A 20,480-nucleotide genomic window follows, 5' to 3' on the forward strand; every position below is an offset into this window, starting at 1 on the left:
CTGCTGCAGAAGATACTAGGGACGGACGTCCTCCCTATGCCTCCTATCTGTGAATCGGCCTACAGAGCGGGCAGGTTTTCTCCCGGCGTGAACAAAGAGCCGAGGCCCATTATAGTCAAGCTGAACAGACTCCAGCAGAGAGAACTCATCATGCGGTCGGCTCGTACCAGAAGGGGTAATCTGAGGCTTGGCGATCACAAAGTGGCCATTTTCGAAGACTTTACACCGGAGGTTCAAGCACAGAGAGTCGAATACAAGGTGGTCCTGACTAAGCTATGGAAACTAGGCCTGAGGCCCACGTTATTCGCTCCCGCGAAATTATCTGTGTTGGAGAAGGTCGGTGGTCAGCGTTTGTTTTGGTCGTTGGCTAAAGCGAAGGAATATCTTGCGGAGACACCCGAGTCTGTTGCTTGATATCTATGGAGGGTGAGTGACTTGGCGGTGTGGGCCTATATACATTGATTAGGTCGACTATTCACAAACACTTGCTGTCATGCCCAGACATGCTAACTGTCCTCTGCCCATCCAACTAGCGGGGCTTCCCAATGACTTCTGTTACTTGCTAAAGCTGACCTCATGGCCGTACTTGTGTATCGCCTCTTTGGAAGCTAACGAGCTAGCTGAACAATGTACATAATAGGCTAACGTGCTATCCGGATTCATCACTAGCTTACGCGCTAGCCTCGGGCTAGCCAGCCAGCGGGCTTCGTCTATAGTCTGCGCTGAGACATTCGAGACCCGTTAATGGTTACGTATTTTGGTTGCTGTTGCTGTTCAAAGGGACATTGGTTTGCACAATTCAAGAGTGACCGAATCCCTAACTAACTTCTGGTATGCTTTTATTTTTATATCCAGGTTGTTGAATATGCATATACAATATATGATAACAGGTTGGGTCGGGTATGGCTTGCACTTCATGGCTATATGGTTATATGGCTTGCACTCTAGCCATTACCCTCTTTTCCTTTCTTTTTTCTTTCCTATTGTCGCTGTTTTTATGTCATCTGTATGCGCGATTTAAATGTGATCCGATTCTACCTTGGACTAACTGCTGATTCGCCTTAATTTAGTTTTGAATTTTCCGTGAGCCACTTATGCTATAACGTTGCGACATTAATATGCAGACTCCAAGGTAGATGGTTACAGGGTTGATGCTGAGTAATTATATAATAATTATTGTCGCTGTTTTAATGGCATTTGAATGAGCAATTTAACTGTGATTCGATCCTACCTTGGTCTAACTGCTCCGACCGATATCTTTATTGAAACAATGTATGATAACAGGTGGTGTCAGGTGTTGCCTATTACCATCCCCGGATTAATTAATGAATGTGTTTAATTCTATTCTTACATAGGTTATGTCATTTCAGCCGTTGTGCCTGATCAGAGGGACAGCTAAAGGGGTGCACTTTGACCATAACCCTTTTTTTCCCTTCCTTTTTTTGTCATGGTTTAATTGACACTGTTCACACAATTTTGCACAATTAACCTGTGACCCGATCCGGCCTTAGACTATCGGCTGGGATGCTTTAATTTAATTTCGTTTTGAATTTTCCTATACCCTTTTGGGCCATAACAATGCGACGTTGAAGCGCAGATTCGGAAATAGATGGCTGCAGGTTGATGTGGAGTTATTATTTAATAATGGCTATTTTTACCATTATGGTTATCTCATGTTGGGGCCAGTGCTCAGGTGGGTTTCGACCGATATCTTTATTGAATTTTATTTTTATTATTATTTGTGTTTATTGGACTAGTGGGGGTTTACTCAGGGGTTTATCTAGAGGGGGGTTGGAGTGGGGAGCGTCTTATTGATCCATGTCTCTAGTGGGAAGTGATAAGAAGATGACCATCCTCAGGGGATGGGGCATAGGGTGGGGATTGGAGAGTGGGTATAGGGGGGCTTATAATAGGATGGGTGGGATAGGGTTTAGAGTAGAAGGAGGGGGGGTTGTAACTGGGGTGGTATTTTTATGTGTTTTATGTACTGTTGTCTTATATGTGTGTAATCGTTCCTCCTCTGAACTCCTGGGATTGACCGTCCGGGCCCGCCGGGATCAGCACCACTGTACTCAGCCTGGCTGCAATGGTATGTTCTCTACGCATTTATACAAGCTCGACCATGGCTAAATTGAATATTTTAATTTGGAACGCAGGAGGGCTTAACGCCCCACACAAGCGTGCCAGTGTCCTTTGGCTATTGAAGAGGAGAAATATTGACCTTGCTCTCCTTAGTGAAACGCATTTATTGGTAGGTGACGTGTCAAGACTGGCAAATCGGCAATATCACGTTATCTCCTCATCCTCAGCCGATGATAAGACGAAAGGAGTAGTCATAGTTACAAGACGTAACCTTGATATCAAAATCTTGGATGTATGGTCGGACACGGAGGGAAGGATTACTATAGCAAAAGTTTAATTCTTGCATAGGAAGATGGCTATAATAGCATTGTATGCTCCTAACACATTTGATTAAGCGTTCTATAATACAATCACGAAGAATATGTTGGAACTTAATGGATACGCTCTCATTGTGGGTGGCGATTTTAATGCGTGCTGGGATGCGGAGATGGATAGGTCCGGGCCCTCTGAAACGAGCGACCAAAAACGGGCCTCTAAGGCCCTTAGGATGTGGGCCAAAGACACAGGGCTCACAGACCTTTGGCGCTTATGCAACCCCACCCTCAAAGATTACTCTCACCTGTCAGCCAGACACAAAAGCTTCTCTCGAATTGACTATGCATTCGCGTCCCCTAATATGTTTGATAGTTTCGATGTCTCATTGGTTCCCTTGGCTCTCTCAGACCACAAGGGGATTTTCCTTACGGCAACCTTTGGCAGGCTCTCCGCAAGAGCTCCCAGATGGCGTTTTAATTCGACCTTGCTAAAGAACGATGACTTCTGTTCTGAGTTCAGGAGTAAACTAGCTGAATTTTTGCAGATCAACGTTGGCACAGTAGAAGACCCTAGGGTCCTGTGGAACGCATTGAAAGGATTCATCAGGGGTCATTTGCGAAAATCCCGGTCAAAAAAGCTAGAAGGACTAGAATCATTATATGCGGACCTATACGCATCCTTGCAAACTGACTATAATGAACGACTAAACACACAACGTAAGATAGTCAAAAAAGAAATAAACTCCATACTTAAACAACAGTCTGAGTTCTTGATACATAGGACAAGACAAAATTACTATTTTCACGGCTCCAGACCTAGCCATCTATTGGCAATGAAAATACGCTCAAATTATCATTTCTCGGATATCCCCTCGATTAGGACGAGCCAGGGTGCAGTCACTACTGATTCGAAAAAGATCAATGACACTTTTAAAGAGTTTTACTCACAGTTATATAGCTCAGAGGGTAATCTGGATGACTCTAAATTTGAATCGTTCATTGGCGGGCTTGAGATACCCCACATTTCTGAGGAAGAGGCCAAGGAACTGGGGAGACCGATTACTCTCATAGAATTGAGGGAGACGATTGTTGAAATGCAGAGGGGTAAGGCACCAGGCTGGGATGGTATTCCACCCGAAGTGTATTTAGCTTTCTGGGACCAACTGGGTCCATTGATGCTCGATATGATCAATTACGCTATCGAACAAGGGGAGTTCTCAAGAGATGTCAATATGGCGTTGATTTCTTTACTTCTCAAGAAGGACAAAGATCCCAATGATTGTGGTAGCTATAGACCCTTGAGTCTTCTCGGGGCCGATTTAAAGGTGTTTGCCAAGGTGCTGGCCCGTCGCCTGCAGAGATTTATGTCTGTATTGGTACACTGCGATCAAACTGGTTTTATCCTGGGGCGTCTGGCTGCAGATAATCTTAGGAGGCTGTTGCATGTAATCGATAACAGTAAAGACAATACAACTCCATCCACAGTTCTGTCTTTGGATGCCATGAAGGCGTTTGACAGACTTGAGTGGTCATACCTGTGGAAGGTACTTGAGGTCATGGGTCTTGGAAAGAGTTTTATTCATATGATTAAAGTCCTGTATGCCTCGCCGTCTGCGATGATACTGACAGGCAAAAACTGTTCCACACTCTTTCCAGTCTCCAGATCTTCTAGACAGGGTTGCCCTCTGAGCCCGGGACTGTTCGCGCTTTCCCTCGAACCTTTGGCCCAATTTATTAGGCAATCGGAGGACATCGTCCCCATAATGGTCAACAATACTCCACACAAAATTGCTCTCTATGCGGATGACCTGCTGATTTTCATGGACGACCCCTCCCGGTCGGCCACAAAATTATTGAGGATAATCGACGACTTTGGTAAATTGTCAGGTTTTAAGATTAACTGGAACAAATCAGCCTGCCTACCTCTTAATGAACTGGCCAAGGCGGTACGACTACCAGCTGATATCCCCATAGTAGAACATTTTAAATACTTGGGCATAGAGATATTCCCCACGCTGAACCAAACTACTAAGTACAACTTCACGGGTACTTATGATAAAATACGCCAGGATCTAGACAGGTGGTCGTCCCTTCCTAACTCCTTACAAGCCCGGGCTTCCATAATCAAAAAAGAACATCCTGCCTAGGATAAATTTTATTAGCTCAATGCTCCCCCTGCCCCCTCCAATAGACCACTGGCGCAAGGTACAATCGATGGTATCTAAGTTTGTCTGGAATAACAAACGCCCGAGAATCAAAAGAGCTACTACTCAACGTAGAAAACAAGATGGGGGCCTCGCAATCCCTGATTTTAAACTTTATTTCTGGTCCTTTTCACTGAGACCTCTGATGTGCTGGCTAGACCCTGTAGAGGCTGTATCGTGGCGCTCCTTAGAAGCGGCGGCGGTATCTCCGCTAAGATTGCAGGATGTAGTGTACTCCACTGTCTCTATTTCGAAATGCCGGCTGAGGTATGGACCGATCATAACTCACGTGATCCAAACGTGGCGTAATGTACAGAGGTCGTGTGGGGTTAAATGCCCTTGGCACCTGGACTCTCCAATTTTTAATAACCAGCAATTACTTGTTGGACACAAGCCGGTTAATATTCCTCAATGGCAAAGGAGGGGAGTGCATACTCTGGAGGATATTTATGATAAGAACGGCCTCCGTGCGTTTCAGGACTTAAGAGAATTTTATGATCTTCCCGGCGAGTCCTTCTTTCTTTACCTTCAACTAAGGTCAGCACTGAGGGTGCATGGCCTACCGTGGGCTCAAGCCTTGCACCCACACCCCTTCCTCAGGCTCATAGTGGACAGGACGACATCCAGAGGGTTTGTCTCCGACTTTTATACGCTCTTAATTCAATCCACGTATAAAAATGTATCATTGGATACAATCTGGCGTGTGGATATCCCGGAGTTGGACCCCGAGTTTGACTGGGATGATGTTTGGGCAAATGTGGCATTATCTTCCCGCAACCCCAATCACCAGCAAATTAATTTTAATTATATTCATAGGACCTATCTTACACCTAGGAAGCTATATGCTATGGGACTGATAACCGACTCTCGGTGCACTTTGTGCTCTCAAAAGGCCACTGGCACTTATATGCATATGTATTGGGATTGCCCACCAGTGGCCCGCTTCTGGAGGTCAATAACGGACAAACTTTCAGATCTGTGTGGCTTAACTATCCCATTCACAGCTGTTACGCTACTCCTGAACGATATAACGACACTACCCGCGTCCGTACAACTGAAAAGGGTTGTCCTAGCGGGCGTCACAGCAGCGAAGAAGCTAATAGCAATGAGATGGAAGGAGCCTGAGAAGCTTACAATGATTAACTGGTCCCTAACTCTATTGGATGTGATTTATCTTGAGATATCCACAGCCCGGGTGATTGGGGTGGGGCAGGCTGGAATTGACCTGTGGTTCGCAGCAGCTGAGAAGGTAAAGACTGAGCGGGGTTGGGGTGCGTGTTCGGGTGAGTCCGGCGGTCTCTTGGGAGGGGGAGGAGGAAATGTTTTTGTCTGTCTTGTCTTTTGTCTTGTCATCTTGAGTTTAGCTGGGGATATTATGGGGGGGGCAGCTATTTAACAATTTCTTCACTGTTTGGCCACTTTTACACGGTCTCTGTGAGTCTATGGAACACCTCTACAGGTTTTTGTTTTTTCATGAAGGTTCATTGCTCTGTTTTCGGGTCGTGTTCTCAAAAAATGGTCCTTGTGGTGGATTGGAGAGGTACGTTTTATTAATATAGGGTCACACGGCCGGGAATCGGGGCTGAACACTGGGAAAGACCATTTATTAGATAGTACCCCTTGGAATTAAAATTTAGAAGGTTGAACTCTGTTTTCTTTTCTCTTGTCTGTATAATTGTTAGTCTGTATTATTATTATTGTTTTTGTTATTTTCTTGTGAAGTTCTATGTATTGTGATTGTGGTTAATGTGTTGTCTTGTTTCGTGTGAATAATAATAAAAATTTGATAAAAAAAAAAAAAAAAAAACATTTTCTTCACAAACATAGCCACAACACTGGTAAATAAACTACCCTCCCACTCAGGGCATTTTGGGGTAGAACACATCATAGCCTACTACAATAACCTAGGTCCGCAAAGACGATTTCAAACTAGAAATGGTAACAACAGCTGAGGTACTCAAAAAACTGAGCGCCCTCCAACCTAACAAGGCCACTGGCCATGACAATATCCCCTCCAAATTCCTCAGAGACTCAGCAGCCGCCATCACCCCAGTCATCACACACATAATAAACCTCTCCATAAAACAGGGACACGTACCCAAAGACTTCAAAATTGTGAGAGTAAATGTTAAACCCAGATTCGGCTCAAACAAGGGACTAAACACGTTTAGCAATTATGCCACATCAATGTGGAATGCCCTGCCCAAAGCTGTAAAGGAATGTGATTCACTACCCACTTTTAAAACCACTCTCAAGGAGCACCTACGGGAGACTGCAATTCGAAACTGGCCCCTGTAAATGTCCTAACCCAACCCCCTCCAATGTACAGTAAATGTCCTAACCCAGTAATACACGAGACCCTCTTCTTGGAACCAAGTAAGGTTTTGTCGATAATCCAATGTACAGTTACCCCCACCCCGCCTACCCCCACCCCACCCACCTCAAATGTACAGTCCCCCCCACCCCACCTACCCAACCCCCCACCCCACCTCCTCCAATGTACAGTTTCTTCATCAAATGTATATAGGCTACTCTCTTTTTCTTAAACTCTTTTTGTATCACAAACAATACTGTATTTGTAAATCTGGTATGTCATAAATGTATAGATGTAGCAGTACTGTCTATCTGTATGTCATGTATGTCATATATGTTATGATGAATTGAAAATGGGGGACCCTGATGTAAACAAGACGGAAGTCTTTCTCTGGTCTGCATCCCCTTAACAATTGTGTGTATTGAGCTGTACTGTATTGTACAGCTCAGATCCATACAACATATCCATTCTGCAATCTGTTAATACAATTTTCAATCAATCAATCAAAACAGTTAATTAGAACCAAATTAAATCTATTGATCAAATGAGGATGAAAAGCCATACAAGTCTGTTCTGAAGGTTTCTGAACAGGGAATGTACTCGCAGTTGTATAGTCAACCTAAATTATTTAGAGTGTGTTGGTTATATAACCACCAATAAATACACAGCCTGTAATGTGTTACTGCATTCATCTGTGACTGCATCAAACATCCAAATGTTCAGTCTTCAGACCCCCATATATAAACACCCTAGTCATCTGAAAATGACTGGTTCTTAAAACGGAAACAACAGCTTCATTTGAATCCTTTAAGGGGAATTCCACCCATTTTAAGAATTCACATAATTTATGCTCTTCCTGTGCCCCAGGACCGGTCAGTCAGTATTTGTGAACACGCACCACTCTCGCCTAAAGCTAGAACTCAGAGAGAGAGAGAGAGAGAGAGAGAGAGAGAGAGAGAGAGAGAGAGAGAGCGAGCGAGAGAACCCTCTCTGAACCCTCCTAGTTCAAGTTTCAAGTTTTGTTTTATTTGTCACATATAAGGTACATTACAGTGAAATGGTTCTGTATGAGCCCCCTAAGATTGTGCGTCATACAGTAAAAAAGTAAAAAGAATAAAGACCAAACACTATACAAAATACAAAAAACAAAATTCCAAACTGTGATGTAAGATCTGGGGCTGCTCCATACACGCAAATTAGGTTTTAATTCTGGTTCAGGCCTTCTAGCAATGCTAGAATATAAACCTCATTTGGGTGTAAGAGTTCACACAAACAATTCACGGCCTCATAAAGTCAGAGCCCCATTCATTGTCTATGGAGGGGAGCATGTCTATGTTCCCCGGGTCCTATGTTCCCCGGGTCCTATGTTCCCCGGGTCCTATGTTCCCCGGGTCCTATGTTCCCCGGGTTCTATGTTCCCCGCTTTGATTGATTGATTGAACATTTTAGACCACCAGCCCTGATTCCAAACTCTAACCTTAACCAGTTCGAAAGAGGGCCTAAGCTTAACCGTTCGAAACAAGGCGGACATTAATAATTAATAAAATTATAAAAACGTATAAAATGTTCAATCTATTAATCAATCAAAGCGGGGAACATAGAACCCGGGGAACATAGAACCCGGGGAACATAGGGATGATCCCCTATGGAGCAGCCCCTGATCTTACATCCCAGTGACATCACCGATTAGAGGGTTCTCGCTCTGATTTCTATAGGAATTTTGATTGATTGATTGAACATTTTTATTAACAGATTGCAGAATGGGTACAGTACAGTACAGCTCAATACACACAATTGTTAAGGGGATGCAGACCAGAGAAAGACTTTCGTCTTGTTTACATCAAGGTCCCCCAGAGAGTGTTGCATGTTCACAAATACTGTCCTGGGGCACAGGAAGAACATGATGTGAGTTCTTAGAGGCCCTGTGAAACGGCTAGCAGAATGCTATTTGATTCCACATACTATATGTAGGCCTATGTGTTTCCTATAAAAACAGGAAGCTAGGGAGGGACTTGTCGTGGATATCGATTGGCATTTATAGTAGCCAATAGTGCTGAATGTGCATTACGGTCAACCTATTAGCTAGCAAGGTAATGTTAGGAACATAAGTTAGCAACATTAGTAACGTTAGCTAGCAGGCTAACATTGAACACTTGTTCAATTTAGTTAAAGAGGCAGAGTGCTAGCTCAGTTACAATGCGCTTTAAATGTCATTCTAGAAAACATTTCATTGGATGCTAAATTAGGGGGGTTTTCCAGGAAATGACAAACATCTATTTTGATTTCGTGGGGCCTTTAAAATGGGTGGTATCCCCCTTTAAGGATTCAAATTAAGCTCTGCCCACAAATGGTCCAAAATGCTGCAGCCAGGCTACTCACAAGGTCAAAAAAATCATGTCACATCACTCCCATTCTGGTATCCCTGCACTGGCTCCCGGTACACTATAGAATTCACTTCAAAGTCCTCACTTTCACTTTCAGAGCACTTCACGGTCAGGCCCCTATCTACATCACTGAACTCATCCATCCCTACACCAACACCCGCTCACTCAGATCTGCCGATCAGCACCTCCTGGTGGTCCCCAGGTCCAGGCTGAAAACAAGGGGTGATCGAGCCTTCGAGGTGACAGCACCAAGGCTCTGGAACGCTCTCCCCCTGGACCTGCGAACTGCCCCCTCTGAAAACTCTTTTAAAAAACAACTAAAAACACATTTGTTCAGACAGGCCTTTGGTCATACATAGGCGCTTTTTCTTGTCCTCACTGTTCTATAGTTTTGTTTTAATTAGTGACTCATGATTTTATCCAAATTCTTTTATTCTACTTTTTCTATCTGGTTTCACTGTTTTTAACTGCTGTTTGTTGTTGTTGTCATTTATTTCTGATTTTGTTTTATTGTGTTTTTATATTAAGCTGTAGTGTAAAGCACCCTGTGCATTCGTGCTGTGAAGGGTGCTATATAAATAAAGGTCATTCATTCATGTTGTTCTTTCAGCGCTGCCTCACCCTTTCTCCTGCGTTTCCTCTCTGCCCAGAAGCCCCGGCGTCGCCGCGAAGGCCTCCCTCTCCCTGAGGTACATAAAACACAGAGAGATGTATTGGCACTGAGCCACGACGACGTTCACCTTTTCAACCATATTTCCTTGAATTTTATATACTCCAGGATCATCTATCAATGAAACCACTGCGGCTGGAGAGGCAGAGAGGGTCACGTCCAATCAAAATGACGGATACTCACATTTCGCCCGGGGAGACCCGGTATTCCTGCTGGTCCCATTGGTCCTGGGGGACCTGTGATGTCACAAAAATGACCCACGAAGGGAGAGAAATGATATAGTATAATAGGGCTGGGTAATATATCCGTGTTTATTAGTTATTGTCTAATAGTGTGATTGTACTGTTTTTTTTGTTTGTTTTTTGTGAATATATATATTTTTTTGGTCCACTTTTTCTCCTCTTTTTCTATTTTTCTCCCATCCCAATTTAGCCGTGCCAATTCTCCCCTCCCCTGTCTTGAACGTTGCTCGCATGTGCCCCCCACTGGCCGGTTGTAGGGAGGATAGAGGCCTGTCACATGTCCCCTCCGATACATGTGCAGGCAGCCAGTCGCATCTTTTCACCTGCCAGCGCGGACTCTCATTTGGCGAGGAGTAACGTGTAGGAGGCTCACACTGCCCCCGCCATTCTCCTCTCTCTGCTGTGCAGGCGTCCCCCAACCGACCTGTAGGAGTCGCTGTTTACAACGTCCAGATTACCACCCATCGACTTCCCACCCGCTAACTCTGCCAATTGAGTTAGTATGACGGCCGGCCCAAGCCGGAGACAACGCCAACAGCCGGATTCGAACCCGGTGTCTCTTGCGTTGGTGACGAGCGCAATGTCCGCTGCGCCACCCAGCCGCCCCAGTTTTTTGTGAATTGTTATACCTAATTATGTTGCGTAAATCAATCAAATATATATATATTAATTTCTCACAAAATTATTTAAGAAATAGTTGATAATATCAACAGAAAATTACAGTTTCAACTCCATATCACACTTCCCGTTATCATGCAGTCCAATATGAAAATGTTCATTTAATTTCAAACCTTTTATTTAAACTCAAAAGGCAACTGAGGTTTCCCTCATTTACAGTCACGTCGAGTGTACATACAGAAAGAACCAAAAAGGCATATAAAATCACACAGCATATAAAATCATAACAATAACACGAGGCAAGAGTAAGGATAACAAATCGATTAAAACACGTATGACTTGATTGACAAAGGTTGGCGATCAAGGTTTTAAATTCTGCAACAGAGGGGAGAATCTCAAGCTTTCTTGGAGTTAATTCCATGAGGGGCATCAAACTCTGGGGACCTTAAGGACCAGCCAGTCACTAGAATGGGTTCCATAGGTTCCAAAACCCTGTATTGCCATGGCACTGACTGAATAGTGTTTAGGTTTTACCTGGTGCTGAGTCCAGGGTTAGTTAACCTCAGTGTTTTACCTGAGGGGCCAGTAGGACCTGATGGTCCAGGTGGTCCGGGGACAATCTCTAGAGCAGGGCGAGCTGGCAGGAAATAGGTTTCCCCTGGTTAATACACAAACAAACAAACAAACAAACAATGACATCATGTCTTGTTATTGCTCAGTACAACTGTTGACAAAAGTAACATTAATGACGATGAGAAGATAAGGAAAGATATATAAATATCACTGCATCACTGCATCCTGACACACTGCTCATCACTCACACATGTACTGTGTCTCCTCTGTTCACTGTTATACTAAACACCTGCAAACTGACTGATTTCAGCTGTCGGCCGTCTTTCAAAAAGATAATCATCCCATTGTTATTATACATGGGTCAGGTGTATGATTGATTGATTGATTGATTGATTGATTTGTTGATCGATCGATTGATTTATTGATTGATGGATGGATGGATGGATGGGTTGATTGAATGATTGATTGATTGATTGATTGACTGACTGACTGAAATGGCAATTTGCACACCCCTACGCCTCTGTTCCTGTACGTCACACACAGGGAGTCCCTGTGGGGAATAATAATTATTATTATTTATTCCATATGTTCAGGGAAAAGGCTCTTTGAGCCTCAGATAAACCTCATCCAACTCTCTGCGTAGGAGTGTGGGCAATCTGAAATAACAAATATATAGATGGTTAGGGCGGGCGGGTAGCACAGCGGACTAAGCGTCTGTCTACCACTGCAGAGACACTGGTATGGAATCCGGCTGTCAGCGTTGCCTCCGGCTTGGCCGGCCGTCATACTGACACAATTGGCGGTGTCAGCGGGAGGGAAGCCGGTGGGGTGGTAATCTGGTCGTTGTAAACAGCGACTCCTACAGGTCGGTCAGGGCGCCTGCACACAGCGAGGGAGGGAAATGGTGAAGGTAGTGTGATCCTCCCACGCGTTACACTTCACCAATGAGAGTCCTCGCTGCCAGGTGAAAAGAGGCTGCTGGCTGTCTCCTATGTATCGGAGGAAGCATGCAATAGACTTCAGGGCTCCCTAGACCGACCGTTGGGTGGCACATGCGCGCAACGACCAGGAAGGGGAGGGGGGAATTGGCATAACGACAAAAATTGGGATGGGAGGAAAATACAGAAAATAGGAGGAGAAAAAGTGTATATATATAGATGGTTTCCCCCTGTTTTCAGAAGTATTGTCCATGCCTATAGGTCGGATGAATGAGAAGGCGCTGGAGATGGATTGGACACGTCACGCAAAAGAGACCAGGATGATGACATCACAAGAACCGCGCCGCGCCGGGGCCAGAAGCGAGGCGTAAGAGAGGAAGACCCGACGAGACCTGGCGTCTAACAGCGGAGAGAGAGAGAGAGAGAGAGAGAGAGAGAGAGAGAGAGAGAGAGAGAGAGAGAGATAGAGAGAGAGGGAGAGAGAGAGAGAGAGAACTGAAAGCCCTGGGGTACCATCCAAAAGCTTGCCCTAAACAGACAAGAGTGTAGATCCCTTGTAAGTAGTAAGTGAGCAGGATTGATAAAGTCATCTTGACGTTTGTGAATCCAGACTCATCAGAAACTGGAAGCGTGATCCACTCCTACGGGGCGTCCAGAGTCATCAGCAGTGTGAACATGGAAATCCACACGCACTGCCAGAAATATGGGTTTGACACTGATAATCGACCCCCCCCCCCCCCCCCCACCCCTCTCACACACACACACACACACACACACACACACACACACACACACACACACCCTCTCTCTGACTGGAGAGCAGAAAGCAGGTGTGACAAGAGCCGGGGTCTATTTCCCAGAGCTTATTAAAACCTGACGAGTGCAGAAACGCATTATGGCAAGAAATGGATTTACTGGTTAAAGAAACATTCTCCTCCTGCTTCCTTCGATCATGTTTCAACAAATATGAGACATTAGATTTTTCCCAGAGCTTATTACTATTACTATTATTATTATTATTATTAAGAAGTGAAGGGGACCATTATTAAGTTGGTTAAATCTCTATAGGAAACTATTTATTAGGTGCGTGAGTGACCTTGAGTGTCTGCCCGGGGTAAAAAAATAAAATAAAAAAGCCCGTAGGCTCGCAGAGATTCAATCTGTTGACCTAAGAGGGGGTCGCGTTCATTTTCAACCTTAATGGTTAAGATGTGGGGGGGGGGGGGGGGGGGTAATTGCATCCTGATGTCGGGTGGATCTTTAGGGGAGTCGAGAACTCAACCTTAAGACTCAAGCCGGGGTTCAGGTATCAATGGGGTCAACGGTGAGGTTATTAGAGAGGGTGTGAGGGGGTAGGACTAACTGGACCAGCAGTCTGGATGGAGTATGTACACAGCTGTCTCTAGATGTTTGTTTTATGCTGTGTGGGGGTGACAATGACTCGGGAGGTAGAGCGGTCGTCTGGTAATTGGAAGGTTCTCGGTTCGATACCCACTCCTCCCGGCCCCGGGGCGACGTGTCGTCGAAGTGTCCTTGAGCAAGACACTTGAGACACACACTCCAGATGAGCAGGTTGGTTGGCACCTTCATGGTCGCCTCCGCCGCAAATGGGTGAATGCAAAGGAACAAAATTGTAAAGCGTTATATTATAAAAGGCACCATTTACACTTTTTTTTTGCCATTTGCTGCATGTCAATGATACGATTGGGGGTTGTGCTATAGTTACATGTCCGTGTGTCTGTGGCTTCTGTCACGGTTAACCCGCTATATCGTGTCGAGAGAGAGTGCACTGTTACAATAATGACTCAAGTCCAGCTCGTGAGACAGTCTGGTGGTGGAAGCCCACGATCCCTCTGGAACCAATTTTCTGTTGCTCCAGCAGTCTCCCCCACCTCGCTCCCTCCGGAAAGTCCACGTGAGTGGCAGAATCTCTCCTCCCCTCGTTATAGCGGGGCCAGTCTTGGCTCCGAGCCGCGGCCCTGTTTCCCCGAACGCAGACTGTTGTGCTGACAGCTTACAAATTAGGCCTGATTTACAGCCAGTTGGCCCCCACAGCCAACGCAGTCCCACAGACCGACATTTACATAGTTTCACAGATCCACAGACGCACAGACCTAGAGGCAGACCCCCAGCCAGTAGCCCTAATCAGAGCCAGCAGTATAGACATGAGGTAATGATCGAAGGTGTAGAGCTTTACTGACACCTTGTGGTGGGTTTGGGGATATTCAGGTGAGAGCAAGATGTAATCTGTTCAGCCTGGTCATCTGTCTGTTACAAAAAGTCAATTACAAAAGACGTGTGAAAACAATTAAAATGGCTATTGTTACATATCAGTGTAATCAATGCAAATACATTACAGATTGCTAAAGCACAAACTAAAGCCAGCTTTAAAAGACAACTTAAACAACATCTAACAGCCCTACGCGCCTGTAAACACATTCTGTACATTTAAACATATACATACACACACACAGACACATACACATACACACACACACATACACACACACGCACGCACGCACGCACGCACACACACACACACACACACACACACACACACACACACACACACACACACACACACACATCCCATAGTTACTTTTTGTTTCATTTTTATCTTATTTTTAGTGACAGGAATATTGGTAGCCTATACAAATAGGTGGTAATAGGAGTTTACTTTGTAAATTGAGTGCATATTAATATATAATGTTATGTAATGTATATTGTACTATATGATTCCATATGATTAGGAATGTGGTATGTATAGTAGTAATATGTTTGATAGAAAGTATATTGTCACTTTCTGACTTTTAATACCACTTGTAAGAGCCAAAGCTATATATATTCCGGTTATTGTATTATATGAATGTTTAATATTCATTGGATTTAGATAAAGTCATTGAACCGTCGTATTTGTCATAATAGAGCATTGTAGAACATAGAACCTTCTAGAACGTAAAACAGTCCGGAACGTTTGGGGGTGATGTCATAGTACGCTTTCTAGAACATAAAACCTTCTAGAACCACAGGATGACGTCATGATAGAAAGTTATGGAACCTTTCGTGATGTCACCATATGATATCATACCCGAACATTCTAGAACCTTTGGGTCTCTGGTTGCTTGTCTGTAAATGTATTATCTGTTGTCATGTATATGTTATGTGTGGACCCCAGGAAGAGTTGCATCAGCTAATGGGGATCCTAATAAAATCATAAATCATAATAAAATCATAAATCATTACTAATCTATCTGTGGTCATTTGTTTGTTTGTTTGTTTGCTTGCTTTTACACATGAACTAATCCTGGGACTTACATACCGAGATTCAAACCCCTTTAAGCCCATATCTGGCGGTGGTTACAGTAAATGGCAGCCCAGCAGAGCAGTGGCAGAACACAAGGAAACAATTAAGCAAATCCGAGCCAGCAGCTTTTTCCTCAGACGATACAGTAAGGAGAGACCTGAGACACGCTGTACTACCAATATCATTCCTTTTGGTCAAAGCTGAAGGCAAACACGGCTAGCACTAGGGCTGTACCGAATGTTTCTAAGTTTCGAAGCTTCGATCATAATGTTGACATTCGAATCCTAAATCAACATTCGAATAAAAATATTTTGAAAAAATAAAATAAAAATGTATACATCTTTTTTGTATATGTCTATTCAATCTGTTTAAACCAATGGGGTGTTTCTTCACAGTTGCAGATAAAGTTTAGGATACACTAATATTATAGTATTATACTATAAGACGTCACCATCACTTTCGTACCAACCGTGCCCTTATTGGATTATTTATATTTGACGAAACTGATGAGTTATATTCATTAAAGAAAGTTGATTTAATAAAAAAAAAACTCATTTAATCAGATTAATCACTTTATTCAAATTGAGGATTTAGTTTATAAATAAACAAAAAAAAAAGTATTTTATGAAATAAATCTTTTTTTACAGACATTCGAAGCTTCGTTCGAATACTTCAATAGAAGCTTCGAATGTTAAAAAATGACATTCGGTACAGCCCTAGCAAGCACAAAGCACCTGCTAATGGCTGCACTGCAGTGGTTAGGTTACCGATCAGGGTCCTTCAGCAGGTTCTAGTGGACCACACGTCAATAATGAGTGATTTCAATAGTATTTCATTCACTAGAAGACAGAGAGAATGTATTAGAATGACTATTGTAATGGAAATATTATCATGTCATTATAGATCTGTGTTGAAATCAGTGTTGGGACGCGTTACAGTAACGAAGTTACTTTTTGCCATAACTAGTACTCTAACGCATTACTTTTTAAATTCAGTAACGCTGTTACCGTTACTAAATGGTTTGTTAGTTCGTTACTGCGTTCTTTTTATGTAGATTCATAGCGAGCGTCCTCCTGACTCCGTTTGATTTCGCCTGCGTTTGTTTTGTTTACTATAGAGAGCGTCTATTTCTTTCCGTAGCCGCATTTCTGGTTTCCGCATTTCTGATTGGCCACTGACTGACGTTCTCTGACGTTCTCTGACCAGAGAGCGTCAGTCAGTGGCCACTGGCCAATCAGAAATGCGGAAACCAGAAATGCGGCTACGGAAAGAAATAGACGCTCTCTATAGTAAACAAAACAAACGCAGGCGAAATCAAACAGAGTCAGGAGGACGCTCGCTATGAATCTACATAAAAAGAACGCAGTAACGAACTAACAAACCATTTAGCAACTACTTGGAGAGATAATTAATATACAACATGGAAACGAGATAAAGAACATGTTTGAGGGGCTGCTGGAGTCAGCTGGACTAACGTTACATCTCGACCACCGCAGACTTTGGTGAGTGCAATGTGTTCACTGAAACTCAAGTTGATCAACGGATTTTGACTGTACGAAATCTGCCAGGGAATCTCATAATACTAATCAAACAATATAAATATAGTCCTTTCATGCACAATTGATATCCTAACTATTCTAACGTTGCAATGCTTTGATTGATATCTTAAACAACGTTGCAAGATGGTTATAATGAAACGCTCCAGCGACATCAAGGCTGTTCCTTCAACCGGCGCACTTCTTATTATATCGACTCGGGACAACATTTGTTTGTGTCAGATTTGTGTTTGTATCTAGACCACATTGCTTAGCAGAGTTCAGTGATGTGAATGGAAACTGTCAAGTTGATCAACCGATTTTGAGTATCTGGGGCATGGGACTCGGGAGCAATTTTTTTTTTTTTTTTTTTTTAATAACTAAATAGTTACTTTTCACAGTAACTCATTACTTTTGGGTGTAAGTAACTAGTAAAGTAACGAAGTTACTTTGAAATGAAGTAACTAGTAAAGTAACTGAGTTACTATTTTTCAGTAACTAGCACAACACTGGTTGAAATACATATTATATCATACATATTCGATAGCCTTGACTAGTTTAATATAGGTCAACTAGCAGAGCTCAAAGACACTAGGCGACAGGCGTGTCTGGCTGATGTTCTTAAAACTACCTCAAGGGCCAGGACAGATAGACATTTCCAAGTTAATCACATCTTGTTCTTTTCTTCTTTAATATTGACTCAGGGACTTATCTTCTGTTTTTATTCTCTCTTCCCGGAAATGTATGACTATTATTCAAGGTGTCTAACGCTAATCTTTTGCATTCCCTGTGTTCACGAGGACGTTGTGTAACCGGCTGACCGCTCTTGATCATCCCTACCCCGACATTGGCACTTAACTTGCTGCTCTCTTTGATTCTCCCTATCCTAACATTGACGCTTCATAGTGGGACAGGATACAGGTGCCGCCAGGGGCGCTGGTGGTCACGTTGGGCAGCCAGGGAGACACAGGTGAAGAAGAATGGGTTCAGAGCGCGGTGCCGAGGGAGGGGCTTTCTCTTCAGCGTTTTCGACAGAGGGAGGAGGACGCACGGAACGGGAGCTCCGGAGATTTAGCATGCGAGAGATAAACTCAGTTACAAAGCGGGTTATCCTAGAAGTATATGCGGTAGCTTAGCGTTTGGTTAATGCGGAAGAGACATTGTGAATGAACCAGCAGGTGAGCGACTGCCGAAGACCAGGTGGTAGATATTGTCCACCTTGCGTTAGCTGTGTATATGCGTTATGACAGGGGGTTCACCACGACCCACAGCTTAGCTTTGTTTAGGCTAGCACCACAGTTAAGTCCACGTGTCTGCCCACCTCTTCAGCCCAGCAGCGGACGTCACTACACTGCACGCTCCTCCAGCCCCTCCAAGCCGTTACCCCAGCAGTCACCTGCCCAGCGTCTACCCCGCCCCGCTGCCTGTTATCGCGGGATCTCCCGACGGCCATCTTAACACCCGGACGAGTGGTGGTGAGAGCAGGCCCGCCATCTTGGATAAGTACAGCGGCGCTCCGAGTGCTGAAACTTTATCGGACATTTCCACTGTGTGGCGCAGGCGCTCTAAGGGCGAAGATAAACGGTGCTTTGAACTAACGCTGGCAGCAGTGTCTAGGGGCGCCCCGACCATTTATTGTTTTGGGGAAAAGCCGGCTGTAGATAGGAATTTTATTTGCTAATGTGGGCCCACTGTTAATTTATTTTGAGTGTAATAATAATGTGTGGTTCTTTATCAAATTCCCATTGAACTCCTTTACTCCTTACCTTGTTCTCCACCTACCGCGAAGCGGAGCAGTAGATAACCCTTAAACAGAAGAGGTTCTTACTGTGTCTGTAATATAGAGTGAGAGCACTAGGTGCCCAGTGTGGAAGTAGCCTTGATAGATATGCGATAATGTGTAACATGCTAAGCCTTCAGTAAAGGAGACGTAAATGGGAGCACTGTGTGTGTGTCTTTAATGTGCATTCTGTCTAACCCTTTTCTCTCCGGGTAATGCTCATTATTGTTTAACCCTTTCCCCACCTCTGCCTATAGTTTATTGTAAAAGGTCTCCACTCATCATTAAGGAAGAGTACTGCTTTGGGGAGCGAATATATCATCCACCTTACTGCCATCGGGTGTGGGAGGGCTCAGGAAGTATTGGGGGAAGTGGGGGTGTGTGGGGAGCTACTGCTGATCGCCCTGGAGGGCAAGAAGGACCAGAGTACCATCCCTAGGTCAGTGAATCCTAGGCCCCATCCACTCCTGCTGCTCGACCTCCACTTCAACATTCCTGGCCTACAGTCGGGGACCCAGCTGGACTCAGCTCTGCTGCGTTCTCGCTACCAGGTGGCCGTGTACAACCACTCACATAAAGCAGGGATAATCCACCCTGCTACATATGTTTCATCTTAATGTACGTCATCATGTCATGTTCAGTGATGTATTTAATTGTACGTCTGACCAAGGTTCTGTCTCATTTCCTGGCCAGACGCTTGGCTTGTGTACACTTGGTCTCTGATTAGTAACTGAGCACTTTCACTGTGATCACAGAGAATAAATCTATGTAAATTTCGACTCAATCAGAATTACTCAGCTCATCGTTTCTTTTCTTAGAGTAATTTCTTTTTGTATTATCTTTTTCCCCCCTCCTTTTTCCGTTTTTCTCCCCTCCCCAATGTTAGTCGTTATGCCAATTCCCAATCCCCCTTCCTGGTCGTTGCGCACTCTACCCCCTACCGTCGGTCTGGGAGGGCGGAGACTATCACATGCTTCCTCCGACACATGTGAACCCAGCCCACCGCCGCTTTTCACCTGGCAGCGCGGACTCTCACTGGGAGAGTGTAACGTGTGGAAGGTCACACTACCCCTCTTAGATCTTTCCCTCGCTGTGCAGGCGCCCCGACCGAACTGTAGGAGTCGCTGTTCACAACGACCCAGACCCACCCACGCCAGCTTCCCACCCGCTAACACTGCCAATTGTGTTAGTATGACGGCCGGCCAAGCCGGAAGCAACGCTGACAGAGAGTAATTTCCACAACACTATTTATATCATAGAACCATTATCTCCACCCCTACAGTAGTCTACAGACAGGTATGCATACTATATATAAACTGGAAGTTAATAACTCTTATATAAGACATGCATGTGCCTACTGCTCCTAAATACAGTAGTTAGGATATGGGCTAAATGCAGAGAACAAAGTTCCCCACAGGGATTAATAAAGGTTGACCTTAAAGGAACACGCCGACATTTTGGGAAATCAGCATACCGTCTTCTCCAGAGAGAGACGAGAAGATAGATACCAGTTTCCTCTCTG

At 44.2% G+C, this 20,480-nt stretch overlaps 1 protein-coding gene across 1 annotated transcript in view; it reads right to left on the reverse strand.

Moving 5' to 3' along the window:
• col26a1 (collagen, type XXVI, alpha 1) overlaps positions 1–20,480 on the reverse strand; it is a 60,510-nt gene that overhangs the window by 4,994 nt on the left and 35,036 nt on the right. The window contains exons 8-10 of the mRNA XM_084322197.1: positions 11,403–11,486; positions 10,152–10,204; positions 9,920–9,982 (exon numbers count right to left, since the gene is read on the reverse strand). Of these exons, the coding sequence (XP_084178323.1) occupies positions 9,920–9,982; positions 10,152–10,204; positions 11,403–11,486 (200 nt within the window). The remainder of the gene's footprint in view (positions 1–9,919; positions 9,983–10,151; positions 10,205–11,402; positions 11,487–20,480) is intronic.

Source organism: Notolepis coatsorum (assembly GCF_963971535.1).
Source record: "Notolepis coatsorum genome assembly, chromosome: 1".
In the NCBI taxonomy this organism is placed as follows: Eukaryota; Metazoa; Chordata; class Actinopteri; order Aulopiformes; family Paralepididae; genus Notolepis; species Notolepis coatsorum.